The 26,211-nt window shown below is 52.7% G+C and overlaps 1 protein-coding gene across 3 annotated transcripts; it reads right to left on the bottom strand.

The window, feature by feature from the left end:
* Positions 1-26,211, bottom strand: Bcar1 (BCAR1 scaffold protein, Cas family member). 3 transcript variants are annotated; one of them, XM_017795572.2, is made up of 8 exons: positions 26,023-26,211; positions 13,049-13,681; positions 6,254-6,415; positions 5,932-6,048; positions 4,564-4,986; positions 3,166-3,840; positions 2,352-2,441; positions 1-954 (listed from the first exon to the last, which is right to left on the bottom strand). In XM_017795572.2, exons 1-8 carry the CDS (start codon positions 26,194-26,196, stop codon positions 442-444), a joined length of 2,787 nt encoding a protein of 928 aa, XP_017651061.2. In that variant the 5' UTR covers positions 26,197-26,211; the 3' UTR covers positions 1-441. The 3 variants fall into 3 exon arrangements, with proteins under 3 accessions (XP_017651061.2, XP_029414449.1, XP_029414450.1); XM_029558589.1 differs by lacking the exon at positions 26,023-26,211 and adding an exon at positions 14,629-14,679; XM_029558590.1 differs by lacking the exon at positions 26,023-26,211 and having other exon boundaries at positions 13,049-13,119; positions 13,497-13,637.

The raw sequence follows: 26,211 nt of genomic DNA, 5'->3' as shown, positions 1-26,211 counted from the left end.
TTTTTATTTTTAAAATTTTATTAAATGTAGACTATTAGTCAAATGATTGGAAAATCAATAGTGAAAAATAGTTCTTTAGGGTTTTCTCCTGGTGCAGAGAAGCAACACACCACGCTGCACTGCCTGTCACAGGGGCAGGCCAAAGGTCACAGGGAGCCCTGCGGGTGGGGCCCAGGTACCCTGGCGCTGGCCTGGTGATCCTCCCTGGCCCACAGTGCACTCTCGATGGCTCCTCGGCTTTGGCTCCTTTGAGGAGGCACCCCACATCCTGCCTTATTATAAATATGTACAGATCCCTGGACAATTAAGGGCACCAGGCCCAAGGCAGAGCTGGGGTTGCCTGACCCCAAGCCTGCAGGATGCCCACTTTCAAGACAGATACTTGGGGTAGCTCAGACCACTGCTACCCACTCCTAGCCTCCACACCCCAGCTCTCTGCACTCAGGCAGTGGCCAGGTGGCCCAGGACCCGGCGGAACTGCTGAGTGCTGTGGTCCAACTCCTTGACCCTGTCCACCATGTCCTGGGCAGCAGAGGGTGACGGGTACTGCAGGGCAGCGGCCTTGGTGGTGGCCACAATGCCACGCAGGAGGTCACACAGCAGGTTACTGTAGTGGGTCACTTGGCTGCGTACATCGGCTGCCTTGGCCTGCCGTGACAGTGTGTCCCCAATGAACACCAGCTTGTGTGCGCTGAGGATGACAAACTTGCTGTGTGCCACAAAGATCTTGGGTGGCTGGTTAGTGGCCACGGCAGTGAAGAAGGCATCTACCGCGTCAGTTAGTGTGGTCAGGTTGGCCTCACACTGCTCCAAATAGAAGAGGAGCAGTTGCCGGTCTGATGGCCCAAGGCCCCCTGTCCGTCCCGGCGCCAAGGGCTGGGCCGGCATCCAGTTGGCCAGGTCATGGTCTATGGGACGAGACACTTCCTGCTCCAGTCGCTCAAACTGTTTCAGCTGAGAGAACAGGAAAGCAGGAGCAAGGTTAGGCTTAGTCAGCAGACATGTATAAAACCAGAGCAAGCTGTGTCTGCTAGCAGGGGACTGGTTATGGGGCTTCAGGGAGTGCAGAGGAGGCTAAAGGGCATGTCAACTTTTCAAAACAACATAGACTCCATGTTAATATACATCTATTTCTATTTTAATTATTATAATGGGGGAGAGGTCTCACTGTGTAGTCTTGGCTGCCTGGAACTCACTGTGTAGATCAGGCTGGCCTCAAACTTGCAATCCTGCTTCTGACTCCTGAGCCCTGGGATTACAGGAGTATACCATGACATCTGCCTTATTTTTAATTATTGACATGTATACCCTTTCCTGAGCACTATGTGTCACACATTTTGCAAGCAGTTCACACTCTACTCACTTACTTCCAACATCATCCCAGTGAGGCAGATACTGCTACAAGCCCCATTTGGTAGCAGGGTAACCAAGGTAGGGCCAGGGCTCAGATGGGCTCTTTCTCTGTCTCCCTCTTCCACACCCGAGGAAGGGGTGATGAGATCCCTGATGGGACTGTTTTATTTTCATCTTTACTTTGTGTTGTTACTCTGAGTTTTTTTCAAACTATCTTCATAATCAGAATTGAATGTCCTTAGTATTTTTCAAAAACACCCTTGCTTACTACTGAGAAGTGATCCAAAATATGAAGAAAACTGTAGCATTATTATTTACAAGGGAAACTGGATACAATGTAAACATTCAACAACAGACATTATGTGGCCTATAAAAAGAAGTTATGAACAATGTTTGCTGCTAGGGGACACTGCTGGAGACAGAGGAGGAGTGTGACAGCTCACAAGGGTCATCTCCAGCAGGCACAGGGAGCCCTGCCGAAAGAGCTGCCGGGTGGAAAGCTGCCCCAGTCCCAGCTCCTGTGTCCGCCTGTGGGTGCCAGGACTTGTTCTCTCCTCGCACTGTTTTGTGCCCTCCGCCATGTGTACAGTACTCAAACAGTCACTTCATTCATGTATGCACAGCGGTGCCTGGGACAAGGCTGGATCTTCAAGCATGTAAAGTTAAGAGCTACAGGGCCAGCTCTGGTAACAGCTTTCCAGTGAGTCACATGAGACTCAATGGGTGGTGACAGCTGTAGTCCCAGCTACTCAGGAGGCTGAGACTGGAAGATTGATCAATTGTGCTCAGGAGTTTAAGGCCAGGCTGGGCAACATCTGAGGTTCCCAACTCTAACTAATTAATTAATTAATTAATTAATTAATTAATTAAAGTAAGCCAGAAGACAGAGCTGACTATGTGACAGGCTGGCCAGTGACTGGCTGGGGAAAGGGCAGGGCTCTGACCAGATGGGCCTGGAGCTGTGGGTCTCAATGAAAGGTGACTGCTGGGAGCCTCACCTGCTGCAGCTCCAGTTGGCCCTTTCCCTGCCGCATGATGTTGCCCTTCTCCAGAAGCTCCTTCTGGGTCTTCTCAAACTCTTCCTTCCCCTAGGAAGAAGAGACAAGAACTGGACTGAGAAGTCTGTTCTGAGACACAAGCAATGGCAAGTCCCAGGCATACAGCAAGGGCCAAGGCACCACCAGGTGGTGCTGTAAGCATGTCCAGGCTGCCACAGTGGCCACCAGGCCTAGAAAGAGGCAGCCTCCTAAGGAGCTTGGCACAGGAGGGTGCCCACGCAGAGGACAAACTCGCTCCATATGGCCATGGCCCTCCTGGCATGGCTCCTACATCAGGAGTCAGATCCAAACTCTCTGCTTAGTCTACAAGACCTAGGCACTTGGTCCCCCTGGTTGACCCTTGCACAGGCAGCCTCTCAGTCTAAAATGTTCCATCCTAAGACCACTCAACTGGCATCAAGTGTGCCAGAGGACTCATGCTGAGGTCCATTCCCACCCCACCTTGCCATTCCCCTCATTCTATTCTCTAACAGACTGGAGCTACATCTTTGCCAGAGAAGCCCAGCTCCCAAGACATTTTAGGGCCATCCTGGTTGACAGTTCAGGACTCAAGGACATGGCCATGCTGACCATCAGACCCAAGGTAGGGTATGGGAAGGGTACTGGGACTCATTTGTGACTAATCCTGGAGCCCAAATCTCTCTGACCACAAGAGCCATGTTTGTGGAAAAGGACAGGAAGTGGGTCTTCCTCAGGGTCTCTGCAGTGAGGGTGGCAATCAGAGCCCATGGGCCTGGGCAGGATGAGCACCCACCTGCAGGTGGACGTAGTCGTAATCCTCCATCCAGCCCCCCTCACTGTTCTCGTACTGTCCATCTGGAGAGTCCTGGGAGGTAAACTTAGGGGGTGAGGGCAGGGGTCGTGACTGAATGCTGCTGGCCTTGTCAGTGGGGTTGGGGTGCAGGGAGCCACCCCCCTCAGGCCCTGGGGCGAGGGCCTTGGTCCGTCTGAAGAGCAGCGAGGCATTGCCATGCAAAAAGGAGGCTAGCTGCTTGGCATCCTCAGGCACGGCCCGTGAGCAGGCCACCAGGCGGTCCAGGTCTTCAAGGGTGAACCCTGGGCCTCCCCGGCCACTGTCAAGGACCTGACCATGGACCATCAGTGTCTGGTACACATCCTCCATCTTCTGTAGCTGCCGGCTAAGTTTGGCATGCAGGGTGCGGTCAGAAGTGTGGGTGGCATTGCTCACGGCACTGCGGGCAAACTCAAGTAGCTCATGGACAGCTCCATGAACTGCGGCTACTGCAGCCTTCAGGTCCTGCACCGGAGGCTCCTGAGGTTCTGAGGTGCTACGCCAGCCCCCAGTCCCACTGGCACTGCCCACCAGGTCCAGAAGGTGGGCTACGGTGGCACTCACACCTTGCTGCAGCCGAGCCAGGGACTCCACAGCAACCTCCAGCTCCAGGGGTTCCCGGCCTGGCACCAGTACCTCCAAAGAGGATGCTGATTGGCTGCTGCGTGTGCTACCTGTGCTGGAGGCTGACAGGCGCTTGCCATCTGCTGGGGCCTCTCGCTCAGCTGGTGGGGGCACAGCATACACACCATCATCAACCACATTTCCATCTGGTAGGTCAGCAGGGAGCACCCGTTCACGAGGCACATCATACAAGGTGCCTGGGCCAGGCCGCCGCAAGCCAGGGGGAACATCATAGAGGTCAGGAGCAGGGGGTGGTACATCATACACATCCTCAGTTGGTGAGGAATCTAGAGGAGGTGCAGCAAGGATCAGTGGGTGGCGGGTTGGGTCAAAGGGCTTGGCCTTGGCAAAGGCGGGGGGTACATCATATGTCTCCTCTCGCTGCAGTGGGCCATCTGGCACATCCTTGCTCACCGATGGAGGAACGTCGTACACCTGGGGGACCAAGTGTAGTTAAGGCTGCTGTCCATTTGATCACCCCAAGAGCTAGAAGCAGGACACAAGCCACACAGACCCAGAACCCAACATGATTCTTAGCCACGATGGCCATGACTAAGACAGCTCTGGGGCCAGACGGTGGTGCTTCTCTGTGCCTGCCTATTCACCTGTAAGATGGGGAGCTCTCCCACATATCTGTTGTGAGAACTATATATGTTAATTTCTGCACTCTAACTGCAGCTGTGTAAGTGCTACCCTATCACCACTCTGCCCCACCAACACGCCTGGCACCAGTACCTCCAAAGAGGATGCTGATTGGCTGCTGCGTGTGCTACCTGTGCTGGAGGCTGACAGGCGCTTGCCATCTGCTGGGGCCTCTCGCTCAGCTGGTGGGGGCACAGCATACACACCATCATCAACCACATTTCCATCTGGTAGGTCAGCAGGGAGCACCCGTTCACGAGGCACATCATACAAGGTGCCTGGGCCAGGCCGCCGCAAGCCAGGGGGAACATCATAGAGGTCAGGAGCAGGGGGTGGTACATCATACACATCCTCAGTTGGTGAGGAATCTAGAGGAGGTGCAGCAAGGATCAGTGGGTGGCGGGTTGGGTCAAAGGGCTTGGCCTTGGCAAAGGCGGGGGGTACATCATATGTCTCCTCTCGCTGCAGTGGGCCATCTGGCACATCCTTGCTCACCGATGGAGGAACGTCGTACACCTGGGGGACCAAGTGTAGTTAAGGCTGCTGTCCATTTGATCACCCCAAGAGCTAGAAGCAGGACACAAGCCACACAGACCCAGAACCCAACATGATTCTTAGCCACGATGGCCATGACTAAGACAGCTCTGGGGCCAGACGGTGGTGCTTCTCTGTGCCTGCCTATTCACCTGTAAGATGGGGAGCTCTCCCACATATCTGTTGTGAGAACTATATATGTTAATTTCTGCACTCTAACTGCAGCTGTGTAAGTGCTACCCTATCACCACTCTGCCCCACCAACACCAGCAGCAGCAGCAGTTTCTACTCCGCAGCAAGTGCTTGGCTGGGCTTTGTGTGCTACATTTTGTTTTGCTCAGGACAATCCTATATGATTACTAGTCAGTCCCCTTTCACATTCAAAGTGTCCTGATTTAGAAGACAGACTTTATGGTCCCCTTGCTCATATTCTCTCAAAACACATTGAGAAGGCTTGACAATGGGTTATTTTCCAGCTGACAAAGCTGAGGTTCAGAAAAACACCCAGTTTCTATATCTGTCCCCAAAATAAATAAAGACAGAGATATCAGTCTCCAGTTCAGTGCATACACTCCAGTTCAGTGCATACACTCCAGTTCAGTGCATACACTCCAGTTCAGTGCATACACTCCAGTTCAGTGCATACACTCCAGTTCAGTGCATACACTCCAGTTCAGTGCATACACTCCAGTTCAGTGCATACACTCCAGTTCAGTGCATACACTCCAGTTCAGTGCATACACTCCAGTTCAGTGCATACACTCCAGTTCAGTGCATACACTCCAGTTCAGTGCATACACTCCAGTTCAGTGCATACACTCCAGTTCAGTGCATACACTCCAGTTCAGTGCATACACTCCAGTTCAGTGCCACACCTTCCACCACCCCCAGAAGACTCCGAGGCCCCAGCATTCACTGACTCCTCACCGAATGGTGGTTAGATGGTGGCAGGCCTTTCTCCACACTGGGGGGCACATCATATACATCCAGCAATGGGTCTCGGCCGTTGGGGCCTTTGACAGCCATGGGGGGGGTGTCATATACCTGTGGGGCACAAGAAAAGCTACAGTGATATAATTGCCGTGGCCACCTGGTTCAATGTGAGGAGGGGAAGTCCCTGGGAACCTCCTTCGGGCCCTTGGGCTGTGGATGCTGGGCTACCCAGGCCCTAGCTGGGCAGAGAAAATGCAGCTCTTCAAGCAAGGCCCAGGCCCTGCCCTCCCCCCTGCCTCTGACCTCCAGTATTTACCTCCTGGCCATACTGACTGGGAAGCAGTCCTCGAACAGGGGGCACATCATAGATGTCCTGGGAGCCTGGTGCCAGCAGGTGGCGTGGGATGTCGTACTCGTCCTGCTCTGGCTGGGAGGCCTCGAAAACATAGCCCTGACCCACTCTGGTGGGCACCACCACCTGGGAACAAACAGCTGACTACACCACTTGCCCTGGAAGCCAGTCCTAAGGCTTTACGCACAGGCCCTCGGGGAAACTCTGACAGGTTGGGGAGGCACACAAAGGTGGTGGTTGTGGGTTCGGCAAGGGTGGGCTCAAAGATACCACTTCTCATTCCTCATGCATTCTCTGAACTTTCTGGAGTGAAATGCAGTGCTTGGGGAATAATAGTTAGACCCCTAGGTTTTGTTTAGAGCTGTCTGGTTCTGGGCCAGGGAAACAGAAAGTCTTCACAGCTGAGTGACCCAGTAGATTATACAGAGCAGGGTACACGTACACAGATGTACATTATACACAGATGATGGCATGAGCAGAATAAGGGGCTTGGCTCCAGAGGCACTGCCAGGGGGGCAAAGGGTCAGCTTGCACTGGAGTCCCTAGTCCAACAGGACCAGAGGCTTTATGCAAGGCCTCCTATGTCATTCCTGTTTGACACCTCCCTGCATTAGAAGGGCTGGTTCAGCAAGGGAATGACTTGACCACAGTACCAGTCACCTCCAGACTCTGGGGGTAGAAGGAATACTAGGCTGGGCCTAGAGGAGGTGGCCTGGCAGAGTAGCAAGCAACCTTCCCTTGCCCATAGCATGCCAAAGTGAGGCTCCTGAGAATAACCTCAGACATTTCTTGGGGTTTTGTTGTTGCTGTTTGTTTTTTGAGACAGGGTCTCCCTTTAGCCCCAGTCGGCTTGGAACTTGCTACAGACCAGGCTGGTGTAGAACTCACAGAGTTCCTACTGCTTCTGCCTCCCGAGTGCTAGGATTAAAGGCCTGCACCGTTTTCTAAGCAGATAGCCAGGACTGGCTTGGAAGGTCAGCTACTGATTAAAGGGAACTAACTGAAGGCTGGGATTAAAGGCGTGGTGGTGGCAGAGGCAAGTGGATCTCTGTGTGTTCGAGGCCAGCCTGGTCTACAGAGCAAGTTCCAGGCAGCTGGAGCTACAGGGAGACCCTGTCTCAAAAAGACCAAAAACAAACAAACAAACAAAGGGAACTGTAACTAGAACCACAACCCTATGCTCTTAGCACCCAAACCATGACCTGCCTTGGGGTCACTGGTTATGGGGGGGGGCAGCCCCTTTGTCTTCAGGGCCTTGACCCTGGCCTAGGGTTCATGGCAGTAGGCCACAGCAGCAAAGGCATGGCAATGTACAAAGGGTAGGCAGGGATGGGGGTCTACCTTGGGATGCTCAGACCTCATCTGATCCCAGACCTTGCCTTGCTGTCTCCTCACAGCAGCATCCAGCCTAGGAAGGATGGGGGTGTGCCATGCTGCCTCCCTTCTACAAGACTCTCCAGCCAGGCGCAGGGCAGCCTCTCCCACAGGGCTCCCTGTTCAGCCAGGCTTCTCCAAAGAAAGGCCTTTTGTTTCCTAATCAAAGGGGATGTCTGGGACAGGGTTGAGTCAGGGCCTCCAACACACATACTCTCCCTCCTTCAGGGCTTAACACCCTAGAACCCCACCTAAGCCCCCAGCAGGCATGCACAACCCCCCTCCCAGGACATGGTGGCTTTGGTGGACGCAGACCTGGCAGAGCCTCCTAGGCAGCACAACCAAGCCAGGCAGTTGACATTCAGGCCAGCTGGGCTTCTGAGCTGCCTCTGGCAGAAAGCCTGGCAGGGTGGCATGTGCCACTGCCAGGGGCTGAAGGGTCTTCTCTGTGGGGTGTCCCCATCCACCAATACCAGGGCCTGAGGGTGGATTACAGCTGCCTCTCCAGACTCATCTCCCTGCTCAGGCCTCAGACTTGAGTCTCCTCCAGGGCTATTTTTAGATGCTAGACTCTGCCAATGGTAGATCGGCTGGGGCTAGAGGGACGTGGCAGGTTGGACAGGCCTGAGGGTAGGCCTGCAGCTTCTCTGGACCCATGGCCTCCCAGGTAAGGACCAAACCCAAATGAGCAGACAGCACACCCCTCAGACAGCAGTAAGCCAGGGAGACTATGCATCCTGCAGCCGTCTGCGCCCATCTGGGACCCATGTAGACAGGCTGCAAGCATAGGAGAGGGCTCTCACTGCCAAACCCAGAGAGGTCAGTCCCAGGGCTAAAGGGCAGTTCCTACTCCTACTGTTGAGTCAGGTGACAGTAAACAATCATATTGGCTAGCAAATGTTTTCTACTAGGAAAATAGGACAAGTGAGAAGCCAGCAGGGAGAAGAGAAGCTCGTTAGGGAAATGGACTCTCCAGAGAGCTGCTGAGCCCTGCTAATCACAGGCCATACTGCTCTGCACCTGAGGCCTCATTAGCAGGACCTGGAGGCCCCTGGGAGTAGGGGGACAGGACATAGCCAGAGCCTGGGAGGGGACAGTAGAGACAGACAGAGACATCCTAGGCTGGGCACAAGAGGGCTGCTGTTCTCCCCTCCCCTTTTCTCCCCTCCAGGTATCTAGGGAGAGGGAGACTGAATTCAGAAGCATATCCCAACAGTCAGCTCCAAATAGGGATTAAACTTCCAGGGTAGTCCTGGCTCTCTAGGGACCAAGGCAGGCTCTAAGCAGCAGGAGTCAAGTAGGGGTAACAAAGACAAGGGGTATCCCTCCTGGCTGTGCAGTGTGTTGGGGCTCCACCCCTCTAGATAACTTGGCCACCTGATTCTCCTGCTGCAAAAAGGAGAGCATCCCACTAGCCAAGGCCAGCTGCCAGTTCAAGTGCTCAGTCCAGCCCCCCTCCCATCCAGGAAATCTCCTTTTCCTCCTCTAGGAAAATGGTGTATCACAAAAATATAATGGGGGGCTGGAGAGATGGCTCAGCAATTAAGAACACTGGTTGTTCTTGCAGAAGACCCGGATTCGAATCCCAGCACCCGCATGGCAGTTAACAACTGTCGGTAACGCCAGTTCCAGGGGATCCGACAGCCTCTTCTGTCCTCTGCGGGCAGTGCACAACACGGGTGCACTTACCTACATGCAGGCAATACACGCATACACATATAATTAAAAAAAAAAACTAAACATATATATATAATGGGATCAGACAGGTGACCTACTATCTTGCCCAGCACCACATCAGAAGCCCTTTACTGGTCAGGAAGCTTGGGAGAAGGAAGAGTTTTCCAGTTATGACTTAGCTCACACACACCGGCCCCAGGCAGACTGCAGCTCCTGACCCAGGTAAGTTCTTTCAGACGCCTTACATAGATGCCTTCCCTTTTGGGGAAGGGAAGAGCCTGACGTTTAGAGCCTCTGCCCCTCAGCTTCCTGGTGCCCATACCTGGCCTAGACCCTGACCTTGCTTTCTCCAGCCATATACCAGATGGCCACTGTTCCAGAGGTCCAAGTTCTCCTAGCCCCAGCTTTGTTACCCCCACAGTAGTAGGACCCTCCTACCCACAGGTAGGGCTGCCTTCTCAGTACAGCCAGCTATGACCCTGGAGCGAGGGGTCTTAGTTTCAGACACTGGAGGGGAGGCCCTAAGGCCTCTGAAGGCAAGACCTTGAAATGCGGGCGCAGACCTGCACACCAGGTATTCATCACCACGCTCTTTGTAATAAAAACAGCAGCAGCCAGGCATGGTGGCGCATGCCTTTAATCCCAGCACTCGGGAGGCAGAGGCAGGTGGATCTCTGTGAGTTCAAGGCCAGCCTGGTTTACACAGTGAGTTCCAGGCCAGCTGAGACTACAGGGAGACTCTGCCTCAAAAACACCAAAAAAAAAAACAACAAAAAAAAAAAACCAAAAAAACCACGAGCAATCAGAGACCACTTCCAAGGAAGGCAGCTACACAGCAGCAAAACCGGAGCAGCAATACCAGTCAGTCTTGGGGGGGAAATTTAATAACCAAGAAAATGCTTTTGGTATGTTATGTTGGATTTACAACTTCAAAATGCAAAAATCATGTACACAATCACAGTACTCAGGAGGCCAAGGCTTCAGGGGAATTACTATGGGTTTCAGAGCCAGCCTAGGCTATATATAGTAAGGTCCATGCCAACCTGAGCTACAGAGAAGATTCTGTCTCAAAAAAAAAAAAGTACATATACAAATCAGCAAAAGACAAATAGAGCATGCTAGACAAAATAAGCCAACATTTCCCAGTGATTATCCCTTGATTGGGGAATTTATCTCTAGACAGTCCTCATACATTATGCATTTCTTTGACAAACAGGCACTGCTTCCTTGTTCATAAAATAAAAGCAGAGGCAATCACAATCAAGGCTGTCCAGCCCAGAAATGATGTGGCTTTTTAGGAGAGAACACAGGGCTTCCCTTCCTGGGCTACCAGTCAGAGCAGAGGCCTGGGGACACCAGTGTGGGCAGTTCTACCAGCAGGTTGGGACAGTTGGGGGCACAGGTGGGGGGCCTCTGGGGAGAGCGCAGGCCCCTGGTTGGCTCCTGAGGCTTCCCTTGCCCCAGGAGACCAGCTGACCCAGGATAAGGGGTGGGGCTGATGGGGGGAGTGGATCAGATGTGGCATCCGTGAGTGATGGCTGGGACAGGTTCAATGGCCAGGTGCTGCTCTGCTGCCTCCTACAGGATAGCTGACAGGGCCTCAATGGCAGGCTTCTGCTATCTACTTTTCTCTGGTCAAATGGCTCAAAGTACAGGTAAGGCAAAAAGAGGGATCCAGTGACCTAGGGACCTCTGTGGTCAGACCTGTGTGCCAGTGTCCATGAAATCTCATCCTCTGCCTGCTCATGGCTCCTAGCCAGGTTAGTTCCCAAATTGCTCTGTGGGCAAGGCTAGGTGACACTACCTGCTTTCTAGTTGGTAACAGACAGGTCTCTGGGTAGCTTTGAAGACAGGCTCATGTGCCATGGCTGAGAGTCCAGTTGGTCACTGTCTCTCCAAACACAGATGGCTCTAGACGTGGTCAGAACATGAAGCTGACTTGTCAGAGCATGGGCTGTTCTTTTAAGGGCTGCTGTGCCCATCATAGCTGGCTGTTTCTACCAGGGCCTCTGAGGTACCTGTCTCACTGTGGTATCCCTGAGCACAAGCCATGCAGCTGGGACAGGGTTGGCTGTCATGGTGCTTCCTGGTGGTGTGGGTTAAGTGTTGGGTCATTGAGGGTGACTAGAGTGGAAGGGCAGGCATAGGGGTGACAAGGAGAGCTAGACATGGCAACTCTACCCTCAAGGTCTGGAGGATACCTCCTCTTCTTCTGGGCCCAGAAACTCTGTTCCCCAGCTCTTGAAAGGGCTTTGGCACTGGAAACACAGACCAGCTAAAGGTAAGGAAAAATTGCTCTCAGCTCAGCATGAAGTGGGGGGTCGCCTTCCATACAGTTGGGTGGAACATGGACCAACAGGATTTAAGAAGCAATCTATGCAACCTCCAGGAAGGATCCTTAGAAAAGGCAGTCCCAGGGCTGGAGAGATGGCTCAGTGGTTAAGACACTGCTGTTCTTGCAGAGGACCCAGGTTCGATTCCCAGCACCCACGTGGTAGCTAACAACCATCTATAATTTCAGTTCCAGGGGATCTGATGCCCCTATAACTGGAGTTAAGGACATTTGTTAGCCATCTGTTAACTGCTGAGGCATCTCTCCAGTCCCGTAAAGTAATTTTTTATTTTATTTTATTTTTTTGGTCTTTTTGAGACGGGGTCTCCCTGTAGCCCCAGCTGTCCTGGAACTCGCTATGTAGACCAGGCTGGCCGAGAACTCACAAAGATCCGCCTGCCTCTGCCTCCCAAGTGCTGGGATTAAAGGCATGAGCCACCACACCCGGCAGGTAAAACATTTTTGAAAGAAATAAAAAGGCTTTTGCTTCCTGGGCTGCATAGCCTCCATGTCCTGGTGCCAGCACCTTTCCTGGGGTTTATACTGAGCTCAATATTGCATAACTGTATTAATTCAACTGTGAACCTAAAAATTTACAGCCACTTGTGAAAGAGATGTACTCTTGCTCTGGAGTGTGTTACTGAATACTGAATGTGGTAAAGCTGTAATGAAATGCTTCTTCTGATCATGTGGTTATTAGATTTTAAAGATGAATAAAAGAAAAAGCAGCCTTTTATCCCTTCTTTCTCTTTTCCTGACAGCCAGAGAGCAGACCCAATGGTCAGATCTCAAGCCATCCCATGTTAGTCCTGGCCTCCTCACCTCCAGACGTGGTTTATGACTGGCTGTCTTTCTGATTTCTCCCCTTTACGTCATCACTCAAGTCTTACAACCGTCTTGTCCTGGGCCACCAGCTCTGTGCTCTGCTGCACTCTCCACTCTGGTCAGAATAATTTGACCTGGACATGTACTGGGGCAGGTCTCTCCTTCTCAAAGCCCTACACCTCAGTTCAGGCATCAGACCCCCAAGTTTGTCCCTGGCCTGTTACTCTGGCTTTTCCTGCTCAGCTGGAATGCAGGACACTTCTCCATACCCCTAGGCCTGTCACAGGTTGTAACCTGTGGCTAACATTCTCCTATTCAGGGTGGCCTGCTAAAGGCACCCTTTTCCTCCAAGGCCAGCTCCATGTCCCCTATTTACCTGTATGCACCAGATAAGTGAGAATGCTTCCCCAGACACCTCCTTTCTTGACCTCAGACTCAATGCATAGCTACTGCTGGAGTATGGGGACTGTGCTTTGGCCAGGTCCTGCTGGGCCCAGCACCAGGGCCTGGCTAACCCCATGGGTTGCACAGCTGTACCAAAGTGGCCTTACCTTTGCCGGTGGCTTTGTTCCTTCCCAGCTGCGGGTATCCATGGATGGGGGGACCTGGTAGATGTCATGCCCTATGCCAGCAGAAGGTGGTACCTGGTAAATATCCTGAGCAGGACTTCCAGGCCCTGGGGGTACCTGGTAAAGGTCTGTGGCTGGGCTGGGAAATGGGTGATGGGGTGTCTGCTTTGAGAATGTGCTCGTCTGCTTGGCTGGGGGTGACTGGAACTGTGGGCTGGGCCCAGGGGCTTGGTAGAGTCCTTGCTGAGCCTTGCTGGGAGTAGGTACCAGATAAACACTGTCAGGCTGGGACTGGTATGCAGTTGGGAGCATGGGGGTATACTGGGAAGCTGGGGGCACCGAGGCATTGAGCCCCTGGGGGAGGCCAGGCTGGGGTTGGGGTGGGGTGGCAGGAGGGCCTGGACCAGGTCCCGCTGGCTTCTTGTCGTACATGCCGACCAGGATCTTGAGGCGATTCCCAGGCACAATGCCCTGGCGCCCATGCAGTGAGCAGAGCCACCATCCATCCAGGCCCTGTGTGTCCCGCTCCAGCACCGTCATGATGTCGCCCTTTCGGAAGGAGAGCTCATCTGGGGACTCAGCTACGTTGTCATAGAGGGCTTTGGCCAGCACATTCTGGGGAGAGAGGACACAGGCAGGAATGAAAGACAGGAGGATGGGCCTCACACAACTCCCACCCACTCCAGGATCAGTAGGTACCTATGCTCTCAATGTCTCTGCCTGTCTGCCAGCAGAAAAGCCCAGCTGACCCAGTGTGTCTTTCAACTGAGCTGGAGGCCCTCAAATCCTCTCCACAGTAGAAGCCATCATCAACGCTGCAGAGATGGCTCTCAATATGCCACTAAACTATTCCTAAGGTCATGCAACAGTATATACCAGGAAGGCCAGGAATGGACATGGAGACCAATGAGGACCTCAATTGACCCAAGAAACTTAATTTGGCAAAAACCACAGATTCTAGCTGGGAGTGGTGGCAGACATCTTTGATCCCAACATTAAAGAGGCAGAACAGGCAGATCTCTGTGAGTTGGAGGCCAGCCTGGTCTACACAGCAAGTTCCAGGCTAGCAAGGGCTACATAGTGAGACTGTTTCAAGAAAAATCCCCCCTCGCAAAAAAAACAAAAAAACAACAACAACAAAAAAAAAACAAAAACCAAAAAACCCACAAAGCTGGGTGTGGTGGCATAAGCCTTTAATTCCAGCACTTGGGAGGCAGTCTATAAGATCGAGCCCAGCCTGGTCTACATAGCGAGTTCCAGGTCAGCTGGGGCTACAGGGAAAGCCTGTCTCAAAAGACCAAAAAACCAAAACAAAAACAAAAAGCAAACAAATCCACCACAGCTTCTTAAGATAAAAACACTGAAAAAAGTGGAGAAAAATCTAAGTTCATCTACCAAAAAAACAGTAATTGAAAAACTTCAAATGTTCCCTTAAAGCTGTGAAGAAAACCAGATGCGCCCCCACCCCCCCTTCCAGCCCTGGGGCTCAGATCCCTGCTGCCCTGGACAGTGCAGTTTGCCAAGAGAAAGAAAATGATGGAGTGGGGGACAGCTACACATACCACGGGGACAAAATGATCATCGTCTGCAGAACACATGATCACCCATGTGCCCTGATCAGAGCACACAAATGATCCGAACTAGGAATTGAGAAATGTCACATCAAGAGCACAGGACAGACATCTGAGAACTCACTGTGGAACAACTGGACAAGTGTGGAGAAGAGAAAATGTTTAAATTCTGTCAAAGAACTCAAGGAAAAACTTGATTTTTTTTTCTTTTTGAGACAGGGTCTCCCTGTAAGCCCCAGCTGGCTTGGTACTTGTCATATAGACCAGGCTGGTCTTGATCTCACAGAGATCAAGTGCTGTAATTAAAGGCACGTGCCACCATGCCTGGCCAAGGAAAAACTTAAATGCAGGGAAAATGTACCAAGTTCTGGTAGGATGACCTAACACTATAAAAACCTTCATTTGCCCAAGCTGCTTAGTACATCAGCCCACCTGATCCATGGTTTCACTTTCTGTGGTTTCAGTTAGTTACCCATGGTCAACCATGGCCCAAAAATATTAAATGGAAAATTCCAGAAATAAATAATCCATAAGCTTTAAATTACATAAGGTTCTGAGACAAGTGATGAAGCTTCACGCGATTCTATTCCATTCTCCCTAGAACTGAATCACTCTCCTGTCTGGTGTATCCACACTGTGTATACTACTTGTTTGCTGGTTACTTGGTAGCCATCTTGGTTATCAGATCCACTGTCAGATATTGCTGTGCTTATTATGTTCAAGTAAGCTACATCTTACTTAATAACCGATCCAAAGCACGGAAACAGCTTATAACATCTGCCAAAGAGAAGCTATAAAGGTGCTTCTGGTAAGTAAAAGCTGAAAGCTAACATCTTATTGTAAGATCAACATAACTGTTATCACAAGATGCTGTAATTGTCCTGTTGTCATTCATTTCTTAGCATGCCAAATCCATAAATTAACTATTATAGATGACCTTGTATTGAAAACAAAAAACATAGTATACATAGGGTTCAATACTATCTGAAGTTTGAGGCATCCTCTAGGAGTCTTACAATGTACCCCCTGAAAATATGAAGGAAACAGTGTGAATTCACTATATTTTAATTCTAATTTATAATAAAAATGCCATAGGCTTTTTTGTTGTTGTTGGATTTTTGTTGTTGTTGTTTCTGAGGAATATAACCAAAGGAAAGAAACTCTTCTAGAATGAAACGGAGGCATAGAGGTCAATAAGTCAGTTCTGAAAGGCACAGCTGGGTACTCTTTCCCAGCTGCAAGGACAACTCTAAGTGTGAAGCAAGGGGGAAAGGCTATCACTGTGTGAAGGAAGCCATGTGGACATTGATCTCCCATTATAAACAAGGGCATCTGAAACTCAAATGCTAAAGGCCCAATGCTAGGGCAACCAAGGATTTGGAGAAGCTCCTGCAGGCAACAAGGAAAAGAGAAAACCCCACAGCATATGAAGCTTTCCTTCAAGGAAAATCAAATGGCCAGGACCTGCTGACAGATGCTCAGAATTTTGGTGAGTAGAGACACAGAAGACTCATGCCAAACGTCCTTTGGGTGTCCTGGTATTTAAGCAAAGGGAAAGCAGTACCTCCCACCTTTTCTGGAGCTCTTCTCAACTATCACAACCATCCTGAAGCAGGCACTGCTATCTCTTTTCTACAGTGGGCAGATCCTCCCCGAGCAGGAACTTATACTTCATATGGCCCAGGAGCCAAGCAGCCTGTGCTGGGTGGAGCTTGGTGGGGCCATATGACTTGAGACAGGTGGACAACAGTATGGGCAGACAGGAAAGAAGACCCAAGAGTCAGGCGGGGATGCTCCACAGTCTGCTACCATCACTTGAGCAGTCCCACTGTTACTGACCCCCTTGTCCAGGAGCTGGGCTCAAAGATGGCAGAGGGGCCAGGTAGTAAGGGAGGAGCCTGGGCTGGATGTGGCTGGGGCTTCTGGTCCCAGGGCAGCAGAAAACTGTCTGCCTCAGCAGGAGCCTCAGGCCTGAACCCAAGGGAAGCCAGGTTCCACAGGGAGTTTTATGCCTAGCAAAGGCTGGCAGAGTCCCCTTGAGGCAGAGCTAGGCAATTAAGCAGGTCAGATGCATCACTGTGGGCTCCAGCCAATCCCTTATCCTGACATCAATTCTGAGTGTCCTACTAAGTCCCTCCTAAGTCTCCTGGGTCTAAAGACTTGGAAATGGAACCTGGGCCCTAGCTATTAGCTGTGTGACCTTGCCCATTTCAACTCAAGAAGTAAAACCATCCTCTGGCCAGGTATGGTAGATAGTACATGCTTACAATCCCAGCACTTGGATGGTGGGGCTGGAGAATCAGGAATTCAAGGTCATCCTTAGCTACACAGTGATTTCAAGTCCTCAGCTAATGAAATCCCATCTCAGGAAACCAAAAATAAACCAACCAACCAACAACAAAAACAAACAAACCCCCCAAAATACCACCATCCTCCAAAGAATCAAATAGGAGTAGGAATTCCAGGCAGCAGAAAGGACCATGCTCTTAGGGTAGAAATCCAAAGTAGGCGCTGAAGCTCTGAAGTGGAGGAGTCCCAGGACCCTCTGATTTGTCTCTCAGGTCTACTACACTGCTGTTAGAGAGGCACTGGATGGAAGAGAGGCCTCGGGAGTTATCAGCTGGCAGCTCACTTCTCCAGGGCAGCTTGAAGCTCTAGCCCCACCCAGAAAAAGGGGAGGCAGGGGAGCTGGGAACCAAAAGGAACAAGACCCAGGCAGGCAGCACAGGGAGGGCAGAGCCCTGCTATAGTTACTGAACCCTTCCATGCCATGGTTACAGAATTAAAAGTGCACTGAAGAAGCTGGGCACAGCAGAGCACACCTGTATTCCCACTCGCACAGCAGAGTACACCTGTACTCCCAGCACTCAGCAGAGCACACACCTGTACTCCCACACACACAGCAGAGCACACCTGTACTCCCAGCACTCAGCAGAGCACACACCTGTAGTCCCACACACACAGCAGAGCACACACCTGTACTCCCACACACACAGCAGAGCACACCTGTACTCCCAGCACTCAGCAGAGCACACCGAAGGACAACTCTAAGTGTGAAGCAAGGGGGAAAGGCTATCACTGTGTGAAGGAAGCCATGTGGACATTGATCTCCCATTATAAACAAGGGCATCTGAAACTCAAATGCTAAAGGCCCAATGCTAGGGCAACCAAGGATTTGGAGAAGCTCCTGCAGGCAACAAGGAAAAGAGAAAACCCCACAGCATATGAAGCTTTCCTTCAAGGAAAATCAAATGGCCAGGACCTGCTGACAGATGCTCAGAATTTTGGTGAGTAGAGACACAGAAGACTCATGCCAAACGTCCTTTGGGTGTCCTGGTATTTAAGCAAAGGGAAAGCAGTACCTCCCACCTTTTCTGGAGCTCTTCTCAACTATCACAACCATCCTGAAGCAGGCACTGCTATCTCTTTTCTACAGTGGGCAGATCCTCCCCGAGCAGGAACTTATACTTCATATGGCCCAGGAGCCAAGCAGCCTGTGCTGGGTGGAGCTTGGTGGGGCCATATGACTTGAGACAGGTGGACAACAGTATGGGCAGACAGGAAAGAAGACCCAAGAGTCAGGCGGGGATGCTCCACAGTCTGCTACCATCACTTGAGCAGTCCCACTGTTACTGACCCCCTTGTCCAGGAGCTGGGCTCAAAGATGGCAGAGGGGCCAGGTAGTAAGGGAGGAGCCTGGGCTGGATGTGGCTGGGGCTTCTGGTCCCAGGGCAGCAGAAAACTGTCTGCCTCAGCAGGAGCCTCAGGCCTGAACCCAAGGGAAGCCAGGTTCCACAGGGAGTTTTATGCCTAGCAAAGGCTGGCAGAGTCCCCTTGAGGCAGAGCTAGGCAATTAAGCAGGTCAGATGCATCACTGTGGGCTCCAGCCAATCCCTTATCCTGACATCAATTCTGAGTGTCCTACTAAGTCCCTCCTAAGTCTCCTGGGTCTAAAGACTTGGAAATGGAACCTGGGCCCTAGCTATTAGCTGTGTGACCTTGCCCATTTCAACTCAAGAAGTAAAACCATCCTCTGGCCAGGTATGGTAGATAGTACATGCTTACAATCCCAGCACTTGGATGGTGGGGCTGGAGAATCAGGAATTCAAGGTCATCCTTAGCTACACAGTGATTTCAAGTCCTCAGCTAATGAAATCCCATCTCAGGAAACCAAAAATAAACCAACCAACCAACAACAAAAACAAACAAACCCCCCAAAATACCACCATCCTCCAAAGAATCAAATAGGAGTAGGAATTCCAGGCAGCAGAAAGGACCATGCTCTTAGGGTAGAAATCCAAAGTAGGCGCTGAAGCTCTGAAGTGGAGGAGTCCCAGGACCCTCTGATTTGTCTCTCAGGTCTACTACACTGCTGTTAGAGAGGCACTGGATGGAAGAGAGGCCTCGGGAGTTATCAGCTGGCAGCTCACTTCTCCAGGGCAGCTTGAAGCTCTAGCCCCACCCAGAAAAAGGGGAGGCAGGGGAGCTGGGAACCAAAAGGAACAAGACCCAGGCAGGCAGCACAGGGAGGGCAGAGCCCTGCTATAGTTACTGAACCCTTCCATGCCATGGTTACAGAATTAAAAGTGCACTGAAGAAGCTGGGCACAGCAGAGCACACCTGTATTCCCACTCGCACAGCAGAGTACACCTGTACTCCCAGCACTCAGCAGAGCACACCTGTACTCCCACACACACAGCAGAGCACACCTGTACTCCCAGCACTCAGCAGAGCACACACCTGTACTCCCACACACACAGCAGAGCACACCTGTACTCCCACACACACAGCAGAGCACACCTGTACTCCCACACACACAGCAGAGCACACCTGTACTCCCAGCACTCAGCAGAGCACACCTGTACTCCCAGCACTCAGGAGGCTGAGGCAGGAAGATTATGAGTTTGAGGCTACCTTGGGCTCAAACATTTCCCACTCCCCCTAAAAAAACACACAAAGGAAAAATAAATTTTGCCACCATTTTGCCTGTTACTTTGTATGCTAATTTAAAAAACACTTACCCAAGAAAACAGTGAGCTACCTCCTAGGCTCTGGGGCAGACAGCTATAGTAGCTTTAGAGGCCAGAACACCCCAAAGGAGCAGGAGGGGCAGAGACTGCCCCACAGCCCACCAGGGCTTAGAGCCCCCATCCCTAAGCTACAGGCAAGAGAAGCAAATTTCCCAAATATGGCCTTCAGCCTGCCTCCAGGACTCACATCCCATCAGGGGGCAGGACACAAGGCCCACCCTCCTTCAATGACCCCAGAACATAGATAGAGTGGCCTGGCTGGGTCCCCCAGCCCTTGCTCTGGTGACCACAGGAAGTGCCAACAGAGTGAGTCACAGGGAAATTCCCTCCAGCCAAGTCAGAAGGGGGTGGGAGTGTAGGCAGAAGGGCCTGCCCCTATGAGTCCCCTCACCTCTTATGGGACTGCAGCCCAGGAAAGGCTCACAGAGGGGCCCCATGGGCTGGGCATAAAGGCCAGAGGGCTCTGCTGAGGACAAGGGTCAGTGAAGGAGCCAGGCAGGAGAGGAAATGCCTGGCCCAGGTGAGCAACTTGGGGATTCTGGCCTCCCAGAACTGCTGAAGTATAAGCTTATGAGTGCCTTGGCCAAGTACGTCTTGGCCAAGTGCAGCTGTAACTGTATAGTCTAGGACAGCCAGAGCCAGGCTGGGAAGCACCTCATAGGCTGGGCATGTGGCACCAAGTGCCTAGCACCAGGAGTTCCTTTGCCTGAATCAGCTGCTGTGCTTAGCCAGAGTCCCTGCAGCAGCCTCTTCCCTGCTCAACCCAAGTCCTGAGCACCACTAGTGCCTGATATATCAACTTCTCAGCTGGCCAAGCACAGGCCCTTTCAGCCTCTCTGACTCCCTATCTACTCAAGGCCATAGTGCTCCTTCCTTCTCTGAAGTTAATAAGCAACAGCTCATCCCCAGACCAGGGTCAAGCTCTCCCTCCTACTGCGGTGTGACCTTGGGTAAGTCCCTTTTCCCCTGCTAAGATGACAGACCTGGCATCACAAGGTTTTTCTTTTATTAATAAAAGATTCCTGTAGCTCCTGCTCTTTCAGGAACTCTTCAACATAGTGTACACGGGCTGGGCATGGTGGCACATCCCTGTAGTCCCAGCTCTCAGGAGGCAGAGGCAGGCGGGTCTCTGTGTGTTTGAGGCCAGCCTGGTCTACACAGTGAATTCCAGACCAGTTGGGGCTACAGGGAGACCCTGTCTCAAAAAAGGCCAAAAAAAACAAAAACAAAAACAAACCGCAAAACAGTAAACACCTGTGCTCTTGAGACCCTGTGAGCACAGGGCTTACAACTGCAATGGGTCAAAAAGGCAAGGACGGGGGTGTAACTCAGCGGTAGAGCACTTGCCTGGTTCATGTGAGGCCAAGGGTTCCACTCCAACTTCTGAAAGTAATTATTTGCAAAGATGGAGGGGAGAGTAGGGTGTCAAAAATAATGAAAGACAAGGCCTCTGCAAAATAGCCTCTCCCAAGGAAGCAACACTGTAGCAGGAGTACAGGCCGAACAAGGGCAGGACTCAAGATGCTGGAGCAGGGTCAAGGATGGAAGAGAGGTTTGTGACTATGGGGTGGCAGGTAGGCAGAGGCTGGTCATGCTGTAGGATTCCATGGATGATTCCTGGATTGTCCCATGCCAATAAATGTCACCCAAACAATGGCTTTCCACAGCCAGATAAGCTTGGATGGGTGAAAGTCCACACCAGCCTGAGTGTTCCTGCTCTTGACATGCTCCCAGTCTCTAGTCATCTCCCATGGGACTCTGTGCTTGGAAGATCACAGGAACTCTGTCATGACCCAAGCTGGAGGAGCAGTCTCTCCCAAGGCCACTTTCCCAGCCTCCTTCACTGCTGGGCAGTCGTGTGGTCCATGGTATCCAAAATCCTATTCTTCTACCCCAAGTTCACAATCAAGACAACTGGGACCTCAGAGGGGTACACAGCCAGGGCACCACTGTCTGTCCAGGCAATGCTGCCAGCCATGTCCAAGGTACCACAGAGGCTGCTGCCTGGCTGCCTGACTTGACAGTCTCTGGTCACCTCAATCTTGTCTCTGGGAACCCCTCTGCTGCGTCCTACTCATAGAGAACTCAATCTGACATCACTCTCCTCCTTCTCTAGGAAGGTTCAGTGGCCATCTGAGGGCACCCATGTCCCCTTTTGACCACTTCACATACCAACATTCCTTGTCACTGCTCAATTCGTGCCCCTGACCCAAGCACAGGAGGTACAAGTCAATCCTCAGTAGAACCCTTGGTACTAGAGCACCAGGCCTGTCTGCAGTGCCCTGCCGAGAGGCTGGGGCTAAGGAGCCCCAGCCTGAAGCCAGTGCTCCCCACTCCACACAACATCCTTGTTGTTGCACATGGGAGCTGAGAGGGCTGCCCGATAGGCCCTGTCTGGCTTTGAGAATGGCCCTCATTGTGTCCTGGGTCCTGTGGAAGCTTCAGATCCAACTGGACCAAGTTAGACTGAGATGCAGCTCAGCAGAGGGAGAACTGCTGCAGTCCATGGTGATTCTCCTCCATTCCAGCTGCCTCAGGGAGTCCTGGAGGTGTTATAGGACTCCCTGAACCCTGACACTAGGGTAGGGTGCAAGTTGGTGGCTCCAAGTGCTGAGGGGGAGAAGACACCGCAGTTTCCTCGCCACAGAGTCTTCAAGCAGGCCAGCCTAGGCCAACTGATCAAAGAACCCCTGAAGGAAGGCCTAGTTCCACATCTGGTTCACCCTCATTTATACAGCGAACATGTTCTCAGTAGCCATCCGCCCAAAGCGGAAGCCAGGGGAAACAGAAAAGGGACATGGTAACACAATAACTGATAGGTTCCTAATGACAAGAAAATAGTGCATTTACCTCAGGCTAGAGGCTGAGCTCCTTCCCCACCATTATCATCTCACTTCATCCTCAAAAATGACCTGAGGAAACCCTAGGATTATATTTGCCTTACAGAACCGGAAATGGAGGTTCAGAATAGGAACCTGTCTTACCCAGGGTCACAGACACAGGAAGCAGCAGAGGCAAATCCAGGGCCCTGAAATAAAGTGAAGCTGGGAATTCTGGGGAAATGGCAATGCTTAGGAGTTATTCCAGAATCCAGGAGTGTTAATTTCAGGGGCTGTTTTATCCTGCCTTGTCCTACCCTCAATGCACACACGCCGACACCCACCCCAAGCACAGAGCCTCACACACAGCAGGCACTAGGGAAACACTGGCTCCCTTCATACTCAGAACCACTGCAAACATGGGCCAAGTTTATTTCTGGGATATTCTGTTTGCTTGTCCCGAAGAGTCCCCAGTGGCCAATGGATATAGGCCCAGTGAATGTCTACCCAACTGGCAGTAATACTTACTATCCCTCCTCACTTATGCCTGGAGAGACAAGCAGCCACAGACCCACCTGACCACCCTCATCCCGATCCAGGATCCAATGGGGCTCTGAGAAGACAGCGCTTCTTCCTCCCTTGTCCTCATGTCCAGGGTAGAACTCAAAGACAAGCCAGCCTTAGCAGCATCTTGCCCCAGCATTCCCATGGACAACTGAGTGGCCAGTTCAAGTCCTTAGTACTCAGCTGACAGGGAGCAACAGTGTGAGAACCAGAGCTCAAAATGGCCTGTGGACAAGTACCACATTCCAGAGTCATCCCAAAGGGATGGCACAGCTCCAGTCCTGCCTTCCTCGGGAGTATATTACAGGGCAAAGTAGAGACAATGGATGGTTCCTTTGCTCCGTGTCTGACACTCAGAGGAAATGTCTGGAGACGGATTGAGTGAAAAATCATCTGTGGGGTGTGGCCAGGGATTCCCCTATGTGAGCATAGCCTGGCCCTGGCTCTAGCAGCAACAGCAAATGACTTTGTGTCCAGGCCCAACTATAGGCCAGAAGTAGCCCCAGCTCCACCTCCCACCAAAGTGTCATGGGTACTGCTTTGGGAGGCTGGGCAGAGATGAAATGGCATGAGGACCCTCCTGCTTTAGTACCTGGAATTTACAGCCCCCAACACACCATGGAAGGAGAGGGCTACCCACTGCCTTCTTCCCTGGCTCTGGGCTTCTAATGGAGACTCTCAATGGACTGGCTCTAGTTCACTTTTGTGATTTGGTGCCTCAACAGAGCTTAGCATGAGACTGACCCCTCACTTGAGGGACAGCATAGGACGTAGAATAGGGGTAACCCCTATCCCTGATTCTGTCATCATGGAGGAGCACAGAAACCAAAGCAAAGGGACAGCAGGAATTTCACACAGTACAAGGCCTTGGTTGATTCATCTTCAGATCTAAAACACCCTGGAGCTTTAACAATCTACAGCGCCAAGCCAACAGTCTTCAGCAGTTCTTGATGCAGCGCTATCCGCCTGAGCAGACAGGGGGACAGTGTCAAAAAGTGAGGTTCTCCAGCTTACAAAACACACATGCCTCCACTACTCATCCCACCCAGGCCTGACCTAGTGTCTCCCCTTGAGGTGGGACAGTTAGGGCAACAAGACAAAGGTGGAGCCTTGGCTCTTCCTAGAGCTCCAGGTAAGAGAGGGCTCCGCTCCATCCTCTGGGTGTTGAGAACACCCTGCAGCCCCTTAACCAGGGCCCTAAGGTCACTGGGAAGTGAGGTTTGCTCAGTGTCTTTGCTGGAGAATGATCCCCACCCAAACCCCACTCCCAGCATCTCAAATCTAATACCACCTCTTCCAGGAGGCCTGAGCACCACCTCTCTGCTGGCTGCCTAGCTGACTGTGTGTTGGGCGTGCTGGGGAAGCAGAGACGCTATGAAGGCCTGGGGAAAAGAGTGACGGGATCTCCTGGAAGAACAGATGCTAGCAGAGGGTCACATGTGTGCTTTGGAGACACAGTAGAGCAGCCCCTCAAAGCCCAAAGTTCCCTCATCCCAGACAGGGAGTAGAGGGCACAAATGGAGACCAGGCTTCCGTCCCAAAGCGCAGAGGACAACCAACTGACCCTCTCTGTGCCTCAGTCTCCACACCTGCACCAACATTACAAGCAGGGTGGGAAGCAGCAGCTGTCTCAGGGACCTTTCCTGGGCAGACAGGATTTCCCTTGAGACATCATGCAAACCTCTGTGCCTTGGCCAGATCTAGGGAGCCTGTGCCAGCACATACCATGCACTCTCTTGCTTAGAACAACCAGTAATGGCCAAAGACTCCTGTTCTCCTCCCTCGACCAAAGGTGACTTTCCTGGCACAACCTGGGACTGCCTTGCCCTGCCCTGCCTCCACCCAGGTTCCAAAAGGTTCCTTCCTTGCTCAGGGGACAAGGGCAGGTGAATGCTAGTGCCAGGAGGGTGTGCCTGCAGTTCCTCCCTAAGGGCTCCCTTCCCTAAGGCACCACCTGGCTCTGGGGCCCTGATTCTCTAGGCACCCACACCTGCTATTCTGGCCCATCAGCTCTAGCCAGTCACCATCCAGCTAACCATCAGGGAAAGGAGGGCCTGTTCCCTGGTCTAGCACAATTGAAAACCTCACTTGGCAAGGAATGGACACTTGGTAATTCTGTGAAGGTGACCAAATCCACAGTAACTCTCGCAGACAGTAGCCTAGACCTTTCTACGCGCTGCCCTCACTGAGGGATTCTCAACTCCAACATACCCCCCAGGCTCTAACCTGTCTTGGCCGGCCGCCAACCTCCAGCCTACAGCAAACCTCAGCTCCTCAACGCATAGCCCCGGGCTCAGACTCGCAGAGCAACTAGGGGTGGGGTGCCCAGGCTGCGGACCCCATAGGGACATTCCCGCCTCTACTCCGGCCCCGCCAGGGCGCAAGACCCAGGAGCTGCGGAAACCAAGGGACCCTGCCGGTCGGGGACTCCAGGCGGCCCCAAGCCCCCACGTCCATGCTGCACCACAGTGCCCTGGCAGGCTCCCAACTCTCTTGGTGGAGGCTCTCGCGGTGGAGGTGCGTCCTGAGCGACCACCGGGCAGATCACGGCCGCCGCCCCCACTCCTGGAGTCCTGTGCCCGCGGGAGGTGAATCATTAACTCCGGGATCACGTACCTCCACCCCGAGGGCGGGCCCACGCGGAGGGCGGGTGGGCGGCCACCGCCTGGAAGTTTGACTCCGGTACCCACAGTCGAGGAAACTGAGGCCGGGACTAAGGGGGCCAAGGTCACCCAGCAGCTGGCAGGGGGAGGGCGGGCCGTCCGCCAGGAACTTTCCCGGATCCGGGAACTTCGCAGCAGCCCTGCCCCTGCGTCCCGGCCTCCTGGCAGCCAGGTCCCGGCGCGCCGTGGTTCCCAGGACCCGGCAGGAAATACCACTCGCTTAACCCCTGCCCACCCGGGGCACCGCCCGGTGGCCTCCCGGCGCATCCCGGAGCCCGGCTGGAGCCAGCTGGAGCCCGCCGCACTCACCAGGTAGTTCATGGCGGCCGGCCCGCCTGAGGCCCGGAGCCCCGCGGGCCGCACACCCAGCTGGCTCTGGCAGGATCCACCCGCAGCAGCCGCAGCCTCCGCAGCCCAGAGCCGGTCCCACCACGCTCCGCCCGCCTGCCCCGGCTCCCGGCATGCCCAGCCGCGAGCGCCCATTGGCCGCCACCACTC

The sequence above is a fragment of the Nannospalax galili genome, unplaced genomic scaffold, assembly GCF_000622305.1.
Source record: "Nannospalax galili isolate Female #2095 unplaced genomic scaffold, S.galili_v1.0 scaffold568, whole genome shotgun sequence".
In the NCBI taxonomy this organism is placed as follows: Eukaryota; Metazoa; Chordata; class Mammalia; order Rodentia; family Spalacidae; genus Nannospalax; species Nannospalax galili.
The sequence above is the reverse complement of the archived record's forward strand: the minus strand, read 5'-3'. Positions and strand labels throughout refer to the sequence as shown.